General features: G+C 34.8%; 3 protein-coding genes across 4 annotated transcripts in view; all 3 read left to right on the top strand.

Annotated features, from left to right (window-relative positions):
- The first annotated feature begins 2349 nt into the window (after nt 1–2349).
- RIOK2 (RIO kinase 2) lies at nt 2350–7286 on the top strand. Its single transcript, XM_074173485.1, has 3 exons — nt 2350–3041; nt 3256–3802; nt 6994–7286. Exons 1-3 carry the CDS (start codon nt 2439–2441, stop codon nt 7233–7235), a joined length of 1392 nt encoding a protein of 463 aa, XP_074029586.1. The 5' UTR covers nt 2350–2438; the 3' UTR covers nt 7236–7286.
- A 1060-nt stretch (nt 7287–8346) lies between these two features.
- On the top strand, nt 8347–10289 carry LOC111511294 (uncharacterized). Of its 2 annotated transcripts, none has more exons than XM_074173483.1 (3): nt 8347–8505; nt 8656–8781; nt 9260–10289. In XM_074173483.1, exons 1-3 carry the CDS (start codon nt 8459–8461, stop codon nt 9852–9854), a joined length of 768 nt encoding a protein of 255 aa, XP_074029584.1. In that variant the 5' UTR covers nt 8347–8458; the 3' UTR covers nt 9855–10289. The 2 variants fall into 2 exon arrangements, with proteins under 2 accessions (XP_074029584.1, XP_074029585.1); XM_074173484.1 differs by having other exon boundaries at nt 8385–8538.
- A 3989-nt stretch (nt 10290–14278) lies between these two features.
- The window catches only part of sff (BRSK family serine/threonine-protein kinase sugar-free frosting), a 32526-nt gene continuing 29677 nt past the window's right edge, over nt 14279–17127 (top strand). Inside the window, exon 1 of the mRNA XM_074173482.1 lies at nt 14279–14805. Coding sequence (XP_074029583.1) covers nt 14715–14805 — 91 coding nt within the window. The 5' untranslated portion in view covers nt 14279–14714. The remainder of the gene's footprint in view (nt 14806–17127) is intronic.

Here is a 17127-nt window from a genome sequence, read left to right as displayed (position 1 = left end):
AACGAAAATATTTTTAGTAGAGAATAATATTTTGGGAAAAACGCTTTTTGGTTTTTCAGTTCTCCATCATTGAACATGAATGTGAAAAACTTCCTAAGAAAGAAAGAAAGAAAAGTACCAAAATAGAAACTGTTAATGCAGATATGTTGAGCATACACAGAAGTTTCTTTCAAATACAAACTGGAAGAAAAAACCCTTTCAGAACAACTCCTTTCAAATGAACATTGAATCAGACAGACGGAAAATTCATTTAGAAACAACTTCTTCGATATGCACATGAAGATGATCACTTGATGGTGATCGAAACACGTGTCGAGGTGTTAAAATAACAGTTTGGTTTTGGGAAATCTGGCATATATAGAATAGAATGTAGTGAATGCTCTGCCTTATATACAGGCCAGACCGGCAGAAATTTCGAAGTAAGACTCCGTGAACACGTCGGTTTAGACAAAAAGTCTTCTATGTACGAACATCTACAAGAAACAAACCACAAAATAAGTAAGGAAAACCTCAAAATCTTACATACATGCAGTAAAGGAAGGAAAATGAATTTGTTGGAAGCCATGGAAATCAATAAATCAATTAAAAACTCAAACAGATTTGAGTAGGTCTCCACTTTTGAATTTATAAAGATGACATATATATATATACATATGATATATACTCCGATATTTCTCTTAGGTCAGTAGTGTTAGAATACTTGAGAATGGTGTGAAAACCGAAACCTTGGTCGTATTAATATCAATACATTAAGTAAGTGGAAATTAGACAAAGTATTTTATTTCTATTTCATTTAATTGAAGATGAATTTCCACAAAATAAATTAGTCATCAATATCACAAAGAAGACAATCATCATTAATGGCGTACTTCGAAGTTTCGGGATGAGAGACCAGTCATGTACTGTCGTGACAAGAGCATATTTGTCACCTCGTGTGATATAACGTCCCAATGTTTTGGAAGAAATGAGTGCTTCATGTTGTATGTTGTCCCGAAGCTTTGACGTACAACATTGGGGATGATAGTGTTTGTTCCATGTGACATTTTATATCAATACTCTTTCTGATATCACATTGTGTACTGTTCCTGCTGATATTTATTTCAATTCAATTACGAATGTTTGTAGTACAAAATAAATGGCAAAAAGTTATTTTCGTGTAATTCAATTTTCATATGAAAATCGTTGTTTCGATAGAGTTTTCTCATTTAGTCTGTGTCTGAAAAAAACTTCTACAATATTTATTAAAAGTTTTTATTGTAGGTATTTTTTCTTCTTTTCTTTGAAAAACTGTCTACCGTTGTCTCTTATTGAAATCAAATTGGGAATTATTTTCAAGTAGCTTAACTGCATTAAGTTTTCTTGAGTCTATATCATTTCTAGAAATATGTGGATTCGTTTTCTAATGACATTCCAGGAGACATTTTCTGCTAATGCAGTTATCAGTTGATTGGTCAAACCACCGACGCTAACATAAAAACTTTGCATGCTAACTTGGGCGTCACACCAATAGATGGTTTCACTTATGTCTCGGTTGCTTTGAAGCAGTTATTTTTATCAAGTACTGTTCTTGGTTTTCCACATTTTTTCTTTTAGTTAGGGAAGCTATAGAGTATGCTGTAGACGACCCCTTCCGATATAGAAGGCCCCGACACTCTGTCGAATGAGGCCCCCATTTCCCACGTTAATAGATGAACAATTTTTCATCCATCTCACCCTAGTCAGGTAGGGGTACACCCACCATGAAAGGCGTTACTGATGTCTGAGAACTTTCATACCGCCACCACTTTTCAGTCATAACACATTTGTCCCTATGACAAAAATCAGCTACAAGGGTAATGGAGCTAGGCCCCAACCTGTCTGAACTGAAGATGGCTGTCGACCATATTTTGTCTTCGATCGAGGACCGCCTGCCCGGTACTGACGATGCCCCACAAGATGAAACAGCTGTCCACCAGTGGTTCTCAAATTGAAATCAAACTTTTTATTACAAAACGCTTGAAATGTTTTGTTAAGTCGTCTCCTGCCTGGTAGACTTTTTGATTTTCTACATATATCTTTCGTATGATTGATACAATCCAATTCCCACATGGACATCCGGTCCATACCGACCTCCAACCAGCGTGAATGGGGATAGGAGTTATGTAAATCCACTTTAACACTCCCACGTGGACATACGCTCTACCCGGCCTCAAACGGCGTGAATTAAAGTGCTATTTCTCTTTAAACACAACCTTCTTTGTGAACAATCGTTGTCGGCACGTCCGTCCAACACCATATCAGAAACAAAACCTTGAATACATGACTTGTGAGAAAAGCCAGTAAATAATATTTAAGAAGAAGAATACTCTTCTAACCTCAAATCACTACTCACTACTTGACACCATTTACGTTGTTTTGGTTGTGAAGTTTGGTGTCTCTCGTTTGTAAATAACCACAAAATGGGTAAACTAAACGTAACTATGATGCGATACCTCACTCCTGAGGACTTTCGAGTGTTGACCGCCATTGAAATGGGCATGAAAAACCACGAGCTGGTGCCTGGGCCTTTGGTTGCCTCCATCGCAAATCTCCAACATGGGGGAGTCCACAAACTCCTTCGTGAGTTGTGCAAACACAGACTATTGACTTACGAAAGAGGCAAAAAATACGATGGTTACCGTCTAACCAACAGTGGATATGATTATCTTGCTCTACACTCCCTTTTGATGAGGAATGTAATTGCCTCATTCGGGAACCAAATAGGGGTTGGTAAGGAAAGTAATATCTATATAGTGGCTGACTCTGAAGGAAAAGAACATTGTTTGAAGCTGCATAGGCTTGGCAGAGTGTGCTTTCGCAAGGTCGCCGAAAAACGAGACTACCACAAGCATAGAAAGTCTGCGTCTTGGCTGTACCTTTCAAGGATATCGGCAACCAAGGAATTCGCGTATATGACTGCTCTGTATGATAGGAAGTTTCCGGTGCCAAAGCCCATTGACTTCAATCGTCATTGCGTAGTGATGGAACTTATTCGGGGGCAGTTGCTCAACCATGTTATGGAGGTAAATTCATTTATTTATAACAAATAGACAAATAATAATTATTGCAATATGATCAACAGTTTATGCATGAATAACTGTTCTTTGGTCAATAAAGTTTTTCATTTTTCTGTATATCTATCTAAGTTTTGTCAACAAGTTTACTTTACTATCATTGTTATTACATTTTATTACTGTTCAAAAATACATACTTTCAATACTAGCACAATTGTTCTAGGTGGACAATGTGGACTCTCTCTACGATGAACTAATGAACCTCATAGTTCGTTTTGCTGATTCTGGTGTAATCCATGGAGACTTCAACGAATTCAACATCATCCTCACCGATGACGAAAAACCAGTCATCATTGACTTCCCTCAAATGATCTCTACCGAACATCCAAACGCCGAATTCTTCTTCAACCGAGATGTAAATTGCATAAATGAGTTCTTCAAGAAGAGGTTCGGTTATGAAAGTGAGTTGTTTCCAAAGTTTTCAGATATTGAAAGAAACGACAACCTGGATGCTGAGGTTTTGTGTTCTGGATTCACTAAAGAGATGTCTAAGCATATCAATCAAGAACTCGGATTGGATAGTAAGGAGGATGATGATGAGAAAGAAGAATATGAAGAAAAAGATGCTGAGGATGCAGAACAGGAGGAATTTTTTGATGCTTGTGGGGAAGAAACGGGTGGTAATGATGGTCAGAATGGTACTCTTTCTGACATGGATAAGATTTTCAATCACATGAAAATTAATGACAACGTAAATAGTCAAGAAAAAGGTATGATTCAGTATATTTATTGTTGAATGTGATGTTGACTAAGATTACAGATTCAGTATGGATAAATAAAAAGTATATAAACATTTGAAACTAGCCCAGCACCTTGAACTGATAGATGAACTATAGAATTGAATACATATGAATTCACCATAATTAATGTTGGAGAATTTCACTGTAAAGGCATTTTCAATTTGAAATATTTCAATATAAACATGGACTACTTATGACAAATACACAGAGTAACTGAGTGAAGAAAAACATATGCTCCAAAAAAATTCTTATGGATATGGATGATAAATTGACACAATGAAAACTGCATTCTAACTGCAAATAAAACTAAAAAATTGACAATGCGAACATCTACATATGCTAACTGTCATCTGATATGGTCCATTCAATCATGGTTGAGTGTGTTTGAGACTACTGCCAGTCTAGAGTAATTTTATTCTGAATGTCTATTGCATGGGTGTTTGTTTTTGTTCTTCTTGTAATTGTTGTTATTATTTTTTACAAATAGCATCACATCAAAATATTCGTGCTTGATAGAGGTAATATTTATTTATTTATTTTCAGTGGAATACAAAACGGGACAAACCCAAAAAGAGTATTCACAAATGATGTGGTAAAAATAACAATAAATAATTTGATTGTTATAAATAATATGCAATATCGTGGTATAAACAGTTATTAATCAAGTGCAGTGCAAATTACAATAGTTAGATATGAAAATGGTGATTGTATGAACATTTGAGACACATTGTGACGGTTGCAAGGGAATTAGAAAAGATGTCAATTTCTATTGATTTGGATATAGAGTTGTAGGATTTTCCAACAGCTATTTAGGGGAGAATTCAAACAGTAATTAGTTTTACTTTGATTTGTTTGGAATGAATATAATCCTCTGGTATTATACAGAGGTACATTAATCAAAACTTGGTTCAATATAGAACTGCTGTCAAAACAATTATTTATTATTTTATATAGGAACTTAATATCAGCTATTTGGCGTCTATTCGCCAAAGATATCAGATTGAGTTGTATTTTAATTTGTAGTGGATCTTTGAGATTAAGAAAGAATTTTCTATTGATATAGGTGACGAATTTTCTTTGTATAGATTTAAGTCTTTCGATATATGATTGTGTTTTTTTTTTATTAACTTCTTTGGCTATTTTCGCATTCCACAATCTGACAAAAATTAAAATTGTAGTGGAGAACCTTCTAAAACTTTTTTAGCGACATTCAAAAATTAAAAGAACTAAAGAAGGAACTGCAAGATTCAGAATGTTTTGAATTCTGAAGACTCAGGCCGACTTTAAACAAGTTACTGACAAATAAAACATTTACACAGTAACTATTGTGATCCAAAAATGTGGGGTAACCCTTTAGATAAGATTTTGTTGAGTGGAAAGTCTCAGGGAAATAAGCCGTGAGGAATGTGACAAAAAATATATTTTATTAAAAATGTTGATTTGTGCTCAAGTGCAAATTATCTTGAAGGGTAGTTATGCCAATTAGACAGTTTACAGAAATCAGTAACATTAGTTTTTACAGACATCAAACACAAGATTATATACATTGAGTGGAGTGTTACAATATGGTGTTCCTTAAAAGTTGTTCTACAGGATTATCTGTACTTCAAATCGTACATAAGTCTTCTTGTCTTTTTTGAAACGAAAATACTCTCTTGTGTACAGTTGCTATTCCCCATGGTGCAATTTCAAATGATACATGGTTGTTAGCAAAAACATAATATAAGTTCAAAAATCGATTTTATTCGGTAAATTGCATACTGTTTTGTGTTGTTTACAAAGTCTATGTTGCATAAAAATCAGAATCTATCCAATTATCAAATAATTGTTTTTAACGTTGTTAAAATTCATATTATAAAAAACCAGGCTGCACTTATAGCACAGACAAACCCAAAAGTGATTTCCAGTCTGGGAATGCCATTAAGAACTGAGGAAACTAACGGACAGGAATAGATTGACACCTTACTAGGTATCAGGACAATCAGGCATATCAGGCAATGAAAGCGCTGATGGGTATGTCGGTCAAGGATCATCAACTCAATATATAAGCCCTCCAATCAACTTGGTTTGGAACCAGAATGGAAAGTATGTCTATGAGAAACATAGAGTACTGAAAAACCATACCAGGGGACAGACACGGGAAAACTTTTATAAATGGACCGTCTGAGCTGAAAAACTGCTCCAACAAAAAAGGCTCAGAACAATTACAGAGCTTCTCACTGGACACTGTCAATTAGAGGATACCTGAACAAAATCTTAACTGCAGGCGATGCAAAGAAGGGACAGCTCGTCATATTTTATGCGAATATCCAGCAAGAGACATGTACAAACTAGTAAAGGCCACTAGATAATTGGAATGAGTGGCATAAATAAGATAGGTGGAAAACACAATATGGGTTATGCTGTTCTCTAAGAGAGTTTCAAGAGTTTTTCCACATACTGTAACCGTTGTATCGTCTGCAAACATGATGACTTTTCCCAGTTGTCAAATGGTTTGAAAGATCATTTACATAGAGTAGAAAAATCGAGGGTCCAGAACAGGTCTTTGAGTTGCTCTAACTTAACAAGTATACTCCTGTTTTCTAGGTACCTCTAATCTCTAAATAACTAATTTTTCCAGGATAAAATCATCATTGAGTCAGTCAAAAACTTTTGAGAAATTTAACAGCGAAACTATATGGAGTCCAATGTCAGATAATTTGATTAAACTTGTAAACGGATTCATAATGGAGTTGTGCATAATTTTCAAAATCTCAAGAGAAATACAGAATAAAAAGAATACTTTTGTCTAATTTCTAGACAAAAGTATTATTTTTTTTCATATTCAAAATGAATGTCTACAAGATAAATACTTCAGTCAGATATGGAACAAAAATTATATTCACATGGTTTTTGGAAACAGTGTATTTGATAGCAGAGTTATCAATTTCATTTGAACCGTATCCTGAAAAATACGCTGCAAAAACATCGGTTTCTTCCTTGTATCTATTGTTAAACAATCATCCTTATTGTTATTTGTTGTACTCAGTACCGGTTGTATAAATACAACATTATTTTAAAGAAAGTTATACAGGTTGTTCTAATTATTAGACCATCTCTTCAATTATATTTTACCGTATAGTAAACATAAAATATGCAAATTCTGGTCATTTTTGTTTCAGATGATTCAGATTGTTCCTCTGGATACACAATGGACAACTTTGATTCGAGGAGTGTCAGATCCAGTGTGACGACAATACATCCTGATGAAATAAAGAGGAGGGTACAAAAACAGATCTTTGCAAAAAATAAGAGAGCAACTGCAAAGAAATGTGTTGCTAAAGGAGAAGCTAGCGCTGTGACAAGGAGTAGGAGGGAAAATGCCAACACTATCAAGCACAGCGGCGTTTGGGGTTTTGATTGATGTTTTTTTATTTATAGTTTCTATTGTTTGGTTAAATATAACTTAAGTACACTTCGGTGATTTTTTTTCAATAATACATTGCTTACATTTAGGTCACCTTCTACAAAAAGCTTGATCTAAGTCCAATTCTGCTATGAGCTTAGAAAAATTCAAAGAAAAAAGTTTTGATTTTCTACTTCTCCATCTCTATACAAAGATCTGTATAGACCATGCAAAGAAGTAACTTTCAGACACAAACTGGGAACAAAGCTCTCTTGAAACAGCCTCTTTCATATAAATATTGAATTACACGAAAGAGAAAATACTTTTCAAACAAATATTTTTAAATGAACACTGAACTAAAAAAACAAGTATATTCCAAACATTCGTTATGGAATTGAATCAGATATCATTCACAGGATTGCTACACAATATAGTATACGAAAGAGGTGATTGCTACTCAATATAGTATACGAAAGAGGTGATTGCTACCCAATATACTATACGAAAGAGGTAACAGTTCACTAACATGGGACACTGCCATCTTCTGATGTTTCGGGATAAGACACTTGCCTTATTGCCTCTTTAGCACCAAATCTGGATCTGAACGTTACCTGTTTGCATAATCTATACATTTTTGTATGGAGTTCATTTTTTGAAATCGATTGTTTCCTTCTTTTCTTTGAAGGATTCCCACAGTTTTCATATAAAAATGGAAAAAGAAGAAAACCAAAAACCTTCCTTTCCCAAAAATATAATTTTTTTTAACTAGATTGAGTTCTTCAGGGTGCTAACTAGATCTATTCTGGAAATGATTTTAGCCTGTATTATATATGGTTCATCCGCATTTAGAAGATCTACATTTTTAAAAGTTCTATCTTCAGAGTGCTAACTAGATCTATTCTGGAAATGATTTTAGCCTGTATTATATATGGTTCATCCGCATTTAGAAGATCTACATTTTTAAAAGTTCTATCTTCAGAGTGTCCAGGTTTCTGATTTTCCCAAAGTTATTAAAGGTTCACTAGTATATTACCAAATTACAGAATCAATTACGAAAATTTCTGAACTTTAGTACGCAAATAAAACATGTAGTGGCAACCTTGTCTGTCACTGTTTTGGTAGTGACGTCATAATATTGTCATGACATATATGTTGTCGTCATGAGTCAAAACAAAGTATTTACATATATACGTCAAAAAAAGTCAAGAAAACTAATTTTTATCGCCTAGAAGGACGTAAATATGGATCAGGAGGGATTGAACTATTATAAGTCATTAGTTTCCGATAAGTATGTTGTTTTCCTTTTTTTGTGACTTGCCCTGTAAGTAGCTAATAGAATGATTTCATCAACAGGATAATTTTTGTTTGCTTGTACTTTCTTTAAATTACCCTGTACCAGACTCCAACAAAATTTATATTCACCTATTTGTTGTTTCAGTGAAGTTATTGAAGCTCTTATAAAGGAAAGCAAAGCTAGAGAGGGTGAATTAGAGAAAATCAGAATAAGACCCAATTTGAACTTTCTTCAAAGAACAGTATCGAACATGGTATCTTCCAATAAACGGTAAACATAAAGAGATCTGAAAATCGAAATGCATTCAGTTGATAATTACAAAATTTGCTAAGACGGAAAGCTGAGGATCCATAACCCAAATTAAGTGTTTCATTTTTGCATTTTCCATAGTTGTTATTATAATTTCGTTAATATTACTATTATAATTGTGTTATAATTATCAATCATGCACAAGATTGAAAAACGAAATTGTTGAGCGATAAAGCTTAATCTATTTTGAAGGTTTGTTGACAGTGGTCTGAGGTTTTTTATACCTGAAATCTTGTCTTCGTCTGTGACATACATTGTCATATGAAATTAATGCCTTGTATATGGTTAATGTATTGAAAAATCAAAAATTTCTCACTTGTACATCAACAATGTTCACTAAAACTTTACATGATAAAAATCACTTCACACAAAATGTTGGGTCAAATATCCTCAGTTTTCCCTACATTTAGATTAAATCATGAAATCACAATTTTTTCAGCATTTCAACAAAGCAAGAACAAATTATAGCCAAAGAGAAAGAAAGAAACATTAAATACAGGCCGAGAAGAGTTGCAGTACGTCAAAAACTCCCCATACAGTTGATACAAGAGATATTATCTAGTAAAATCAATTTCGTGAAGTCCTCAGACGAGTCCGAATGTGTTGAAAAGAAAACTACAGAAATAAAGGAAAAATCTCCTTCGAATCGAAAAACGAAAACTCCTTTTCAGCTCATGCGCGAAATATTGACGAACCAAGTTGAGGGTGTAAAAGAAGAGGACACCAAGAGTTTTGGTAGAAAAATTGACCTATGTTCTAGTACTGATACATCTGAGGAGTCATGTTCAAGTAAACCCTCGATAAATAACAAGGATATCAAAGAGGATATGGAGTTCACAAAAAGGAAAAGGAGGAAACACAGTAAAAACACTTCTGAGGCTACCGTTATAGATCTCTCTGACTCTACCAGTGATAGTTCAGTTTGTTCTAGTGCTCCAGATGTGATCAGAATATCAGATAGCGATAGCAGTCACACTGATGATCTTAAGAAATGTCGAAGGAAAAAGAAAAAACTCAAGTATAGGAAAGTTTGACAGTCATAAATTTTTCAGTATTTTTACTATTGATTCATAGAGGACACTTTGTATTATCAAAAATGAATCATATTTGATTGGTAAATATTATTTAAGGTGGTAGCAATTGGGAAAGAAACGGAAATATATTTTCATTGTTATGAAACTAAAATTAAAAATGTATTTTCTAAGAAAACGTCCGGGAATTTATGTTCTCGAATATAATTCCTCTTGAGAAATTATGGAAATTTATAACATCTTTTATTTTTGTGAGAGTGGAAATTACAGAAAACTAATGATTGCATATTGCAATGTGAGTGCTTCTGCCATCTAGTGGACTGTAGATGAAACATGTTTCACATATGTAAATACAAAGGCCTAATAATTTCCTTTTTTTTCCTCAATGCACCAATTGTAATGTGATCAAAAATAAAAATTAAATATATATATATATATATATATATATATTGAGAATGTACTCAGATTATTTCAACTCTCTATCCTTCCTATCACATTTTAAGTTCAGATACCAGCAAAGTGTTGTTCTTGAAAGGTGAATATATATTTCGATTTTTTTTTATTTAAAAAATAGGGCAGAAAATCATATAATACTCTAGTATTTCATACAGAAGCACATAAAAATATATTAAAGTTCTACTGAAACCTGCCTCATGAATGGTCATTACCTGTTGAAAATGGAAATTGTTCATCCTTCATGCAATCTTTTTTTTTGTAAAAAACAGTTAATAGTAAGAACATTAGCATTCAAATCATGTCGCAGATTTTTCCATTTCTTAAATTTAATAGCAGCCGTGACGGGAACCAGCTCTCAGGGTACCAAAATCATTGGTACGAAACCAGATTAGAACATGGGCCAATAAGAAGCACACAGAGTACTGGACAAAAGTACCTGGCAGCGAACACAGTATAACTTTCATTAGGGAACCGCCCGAGAAAAGAATTGAAGAACTACTTCAATGTAGTAGGGATCGGCCCAGAATAATTACAGGGTTACTAACCAGTCATTGTCCGCTTAGAGGACACCTGAATAAAATGGGGCTGTACAACGGAGACCTCGGCTGCAAATTATGCAACGAAGAGATAGAAACAACTCTACACATGTGAGGCACTGAATGACAGGAGGCAGGCAATATATGGACGTACAAAATTACGTCCAGAAGAATATGACGAACATCCAACACGGAACCTGTACAAACTAGTACAGAGAAAGAGACTGATGGAATGGGTGTCATGAGAAGATGGGAGAATAAACCAATAAGCCCAAGGAGACTTGGACTAAATGGACAAGTCAAACAGCTTCCAAGGGACCAAAAGAAAACCGTGACGTGACAATGGGAGATTTTAAAGTACAAGGATTTTCCTCAGAAGAATGCTTGGAAAGATGCAAGATCTCAAAACTACATTGAGTAATGTTGGTTTGAAGAAATGAGGACTTTCAGCGTTATTGGATCAAATTGAAGATATGTGCCAAAGTATTATTTCCAACACTACCAGTACCTACATTGCATAATAGGTGGAAGAAATTGATGTTTAGAAATATTAATCATCTTGGTACTCCGGCCACAGAAATCTGGTGATTCAAACAAATATAGACGCGTGAACACCACACACATTTGCTTCTATTGGGTGAAATGAACAAGCCTCCTTGCGCTTGTTCTAGTAACGGAGTAGTCAGTTAAGTTTTAACACCTGTAGTGTGTACGTATACGGTATTTTCAAGTTTAAAATTTTCGAAATGCCGGGTACTGATACGGCTGAAGAAACTGCTTATTTGTGTTCCTAGATTCCACCTGAAAAATTTTCTTATAGGTACCCAGCCGCATATTACTAAAAAAAAAATAAAAGGAATTTCGGTCGTACCTTAGTGCGACTCTGTACAAGCAGCCTTGTCTGGGAGATCACGTGCTTAGATCGACAGAGAATAGTTAACTAATATTGTTATAGTATAAACTAGTTGTAAGGTAATATACAGCGAAATACATGTCGCGATTTTGTAAAACCCTTCATAGCGAAAATCTTGAAATCAACTGTATTAGCGAGTTTCGCTCAAAATTTTTCCCAAGCTCATTGTATGTATTGAAAACACTAAAACTGCGCTGTTTTAGCCATCTCCTGATGATGCTAACTTGGTAAACGAGACGCGCGTCGAAAGACAACATTTTTGTTCTGGATTCATTTCACGCCAGATGTTCCAAATTAGACTCATCAAGTTCTGTATGAGTAGAGAGAGTGAGTGTAGGCACACAGCACTTAGGCCACACATGACCCATTGTACATCCTCCCGAGGAGTTGTCCTCCTAAGTCATTGTCCATCCTGTCCTTTCCAGGAAGGTGGACAGGTCACTGGGAGACATCTCCTTTATTTCGGCTGGTGTAGGCCAAGACTCGCCGAACACACACTCTCTTATTGACGATAACACCGGGCACAGGACATGCCTGACAGTTTCATCTTCCTGTTCAAACATCCTGCATAGATGTGTGTCCACTAGCCCTATATAATGAAGGTGTTTCCTTCCTGGTCATCGCTGATTCTGGCAATATTGCATCCTTCGATTTCATCCCATCTCTTTAGGGATTGAGCATGCGTGTGACATTTGGCTAGTTCCGCAATTGTCGAAGTCATTAGGCCGTAGGTGCCACTGGACTTTTTAAGTTTTTCTAACCATTTTTTAAAATATTTTAGTTAGTATTGAAATGATAGAAATCGGTCAATTATTCGAAAAATATCTAAGGTATCCCTAGACTAGCAACATAGCGGCTTACCAGTTGGTATCGAACATAGTTGAAGGTCCTGATGAGGATTAACATCTTCAACATTATGTGACCTTAGAAAAGCTTTCGAGTGTGTACCTCATTCAATTCTTATTCAGAAGTTAACCGATTATGGTATCAGAGGCTTTGTTCTAGAGTTAAACCTCGGAAAATATAAATTAGGGTGTTGATGTAAATAATCGACAATCAGAATGGATGGAAATTTATCATGGTGTTCCATAGGGTGAAGTTCTAGGTTCTAAATGTGTATTTTTTGCCTATGCTCGCAACTCAAAATATAATTCAGCAAAACTTTTAGTTCATTTCACTTATTTCATTCTACTTATGCATGGACTTTTGATGTGGGGTAATTCGTCAAACTCAATGAGTGTATTCAAATGCCAAAAAAAGCAACAATGAGAATCCTTGCTGATGCAGATTTTTGGGAATATATTGTCGACCTATTTTTATTCGGTTTGATATCATGCCTCTCCCTACTTTGTATATTTTCACTGTATTATTGGAAATTGACAGATCTGTAAATGAATTTCGGATTCATTGTGATGACCATATACTTATGTCACAAGATATGGAAATTCATTGAATCCGCCTATGCAGAGGTTATCCATATATCAAACAATCTTTAAACTTGAATCTGTATAATCATCTTCATCCTACCATAACATCTTCACTGTTTAACAACTTCAAATACACTATCAAGACGTTTCTTGTTCGAAATTGCTTTACACAACATCAGAATCAATCCGGTATTTTTATATTTTAATTTTTTTTAATCGAAATGTTTTTATTGTAAGACAGTTTTTTAACTCTTCTGTTTTTAATTGCTTTTAAAGTTTTGCGACTTGCCATAAAGGTACTTGTCTATAGAATGGTCGAATAAATCTTTTGGGTAAGAAAGTTTTTCACTTTTCACTTCTTCGTCTTCATATAAAAAATGGGGCGAACTTTCAAAGAAAGGAAGAGAGCACTCACTTGAGTTTTTCATCTCGTAATGTTATCCACATTGGCATTGAAAAGGCAATATAAGGCGAGTGTCTTATCCCGAAACACCGATGTCCGCCATTGAGGATGAAAGTGTTCCATGTAAGTGAAATTCACCTCTCTTATATACTATATTGTGTAGTAATCCTGTGAATCTCTTCGCCTTACCCAAAAGTTATTGTTTCCTAAAAAATATACTTCCAATTAAAATCTGAAAAAGATGTTCTCCTTCTGCTGGTCTAATAGTTCTTGGAGCAAAATATCGGCAGATTTCCAGATATTTTAACAAAAAGCCATTGTCTGACAAAGTTTTTTTCATGATATCCTTCGGTTCAAATAAGTTAGACGAGTGATTTTTCTACTTGAGCGCCATTGAATTAAAGCAGCAGGTCTAATCTAGTTATAATATTTTCAGTAATTTTCTGAACTTATTGGACATCCCTCGTATCATACCGAAAAAGACACTGGATTATTATCGAATCCACCCCTTGCGGAACAGTGGAACTCACCAAACAAATACTACCCCTATGTTACATAAGAACCAGGGCGAGTATTTAGCTGAGTCAGATAAATCTATTAAGCCCTTATAACAGAGCATATATAAAGAGTTCAACTGTCCGTAATAACAAAACAATACAACATTCCTAAGCAAGAGTTGACTTTATGAAAAAAACTCCGGTATCGTTGGAATATCCTTCAGATCTGGGGAAATTTCGCCACCACAATGTTCCTAACTCGCTATTGATTTTTGCCACCCCTTGATATAAGATTTCAGTTTATTATTTGGTGGAAAACGGAGAGATATGTCCGGGAAATTGTATTTGGAGTCGTTCTAGCCAAAATGTTGAAAGCTACAAAGTCATGCCGTTCAGTGGTTTGTGTGAGATTTCGGAAAAACTAGTGAAAAGTGAAAATCTGAAGAATCAGTGATCGGTGAAAATAATAAAGACAAAGTTCCACATACATTCAGCCGTTTTCTACGGGTAGTTTCAGAAAATGATGTCAAAAATGATATCGTCGATCGTCTTAGTGGTGGTTGATGGGGATTGTAGGAAAAATGTTCAATCGTGACATTAAAATTGAATTACCTCAACACTGCCTGGGAAAATGCAGAAAGAAAATTCCAACCCCTCCCCTGAGGTGCACCAATATGTGGGGCCTTATAGGCTGGAAAAGACTTTGGGAAAAGGCCAAACTGGTGAGTAACTCAATACAATACTCTATTCAGTGATGGTAGTAAAAAACATTTGGCAGTTCCAAGCCTTTTGAAAAAACTAGAACAAAAAATGAATGAGTAAAAAGTGTATTGACGACAAAAGCAGATTGCAAAATTAACCTACATAGTGACTTTTTTGAAATTACTCAGGAATTCCACCTTTGAGGGGCTATCTTTACCTCAAATTTGCTTTTATAGCCATTTCACAAGTTACTTTCATAAAAAGGCTAAAATGTGTTTTATCATTTGGAAGATCTTTAAAGGAACATGCCAAGTGGAGTAAAAAACTTCCAGATTCTGCAAATGATATTTTTTATTGATCATTGAATGTAAATGGTCTCATAAAAATATCCGTGAGAGTGAGATCGGGCGAACTTGTTGGCCAACGGCCAGGACATTTTCCTATTCCTGAATATGGCAAATAAGGCAAACTATTTTGTTAGAATAATGATAATAATAATTTATCCACCACAATTATCAAATAATATGTACTCCAGATAACTAAGCCTAAGGATTAAGTGGGGAATGGGAAAAAATACCAGCGTTGTCTAAACAGAACTGGCTGGTATCTCAATCGCCACAAAAGCAATAACTAGGAAAGGAATTTCTGGCAAAAACATAACAATCTGCACTGACAGCAGACAAGCTCTATTAGCCTTGAAAAGACAACGTGTAACCTCAAGGTTAGTACTAGAGTGCCAAGTAAAGGTAATCGCATTGCCGACTCTTTAGTGAGCTTACACTTACCCCCCCTACACTACAGATACAGATAACAAATAATATTGCAGTGTAGTATTTGAAATTTCAAATAGCATATCATGGGAATGAATTAGGTAACCTTCCATCGAAACGATCTTGTGCGTGGGTTAATTTTTTCATTCATTAAACCTATTCATATGAGTTATAGATTATAAATTAAAATCAAAACTAAAATACGGAAAATTGTAAATATGATAAAAGCATTAATGATATATAGAACAATGAACAAATTGGAACAGTATATCTGTTCTGGTGAAGGATGTTAATCTATGTGTACGGCATAATATTTTACCATTCTTGTGAAAATTATTTGTTAAACCTGCTGCCCACACTAATGGGACTATTTTGATATTATAATGAGTGTGAACTGAAGAAAGTGAATGGATGAATTGAAGTGTTTTCTAAAATTGATGGTCAATAGTTTTCCTCGAATATACTGGAAAATTTTTTGTGAAATTTTATTGAACAGATTTGAAATTGTCTCACAAGTGGTGTCGTATCATAACAGTTCATGGATGTATATATTTAAGATAATTGGTCCAAGAACAGTTCCTTGCGGTACGCCAAATTCAATTTCCAGCTGCCCAACTCTAATACTATCTTACCTGCTTGAATAGTAGCACGTCATAAATGATCCTCAACAGAAATAATAGGTACTCAAGCCCCTTTATGAAGAGTCTAATATGTTTGATTTGAGACAATTATTTTTTATTGGTATAAATACAACACAGAAACCATCTTATGCTTATACGACGAGGCAAATTGATAACTTCTCAATACCCTCCGCATCCAAATCAATTATTCAAAACTGTTACAGAGTTCTAGCTCCAAAGACATTTAATATACTTCCGAAAGAATTGAAAAATGAGATTTCCAAACTCAGATTCAAGAAAGGAATGAAACTCTTTACGAAACAATCTAATCGACATGAGACTCGTGCACATGCTAACTCTATTCTCACGTGTACACATTTATTTAGGCGTAATGATACCATAAATTCTTTTATATTCGTTCTTCATTCTTTACCAGCCATATTGTATATACATATACTTTCTGTTATTATCATCTTCAAAGTTTCTAATATTCTCAATAATTACCAAGTTCTCTCATGGCCAGTGAGAAGAGTCTCCCTCAAGATGTGCAGTAGATGTGTAGAAATCTGTTATCAGTCTGTTACTCGAGCCGTAAACATCCAAATTCAGGACCGTATTCAGTCAGTGATGGAGTTTAAAAGTGAATTGCTTGAACATATATCAAATAGTCAAACTCATAAAGATACGATACGATTTCTCCCACCGGCCATGACACATAAAATTATTCAACGTGGTTTTTTCTTTTTAAATTGTGACCTCTGATATTACTCTGAATGTTTATATTGTTATATGTTATATTACTAGCCTTATATATTTACGTATATCCACACACAAGCAGTACTGCTTCCGTGCAATTACCCTTATATCGTTGTGAATAATTTTTTTTTCACCGTAGTGTGCGCTGGTCAGGCCCTATCCCCCGAAGCCCCGATACATTCGGGAGGGCGCGCCA

Source organism: Leptinotarsa decemlineata, unplaced genomic scaffold, assembly GCF_025532065.1.
Source record: "Leptinotarsa decemlineata unplaced genomic scaffold, Ldec_3_MD MMD2_tig00000251_RagTag_RagTag, whole genome shotgun sequence".
In the NCBI taxonomy this organism is placed as follows: Eukaryota; Metazoa; Arthropoda; class Insecta; order Coleoptera; family Chrysomelidae; genus Leptinotarsa; species Leptinotarsa decemlineata.
Note: the sequence above shows the minus strand (reverse complement) of the source record. Positions and strands in the feature narration are given on the sequence as shown.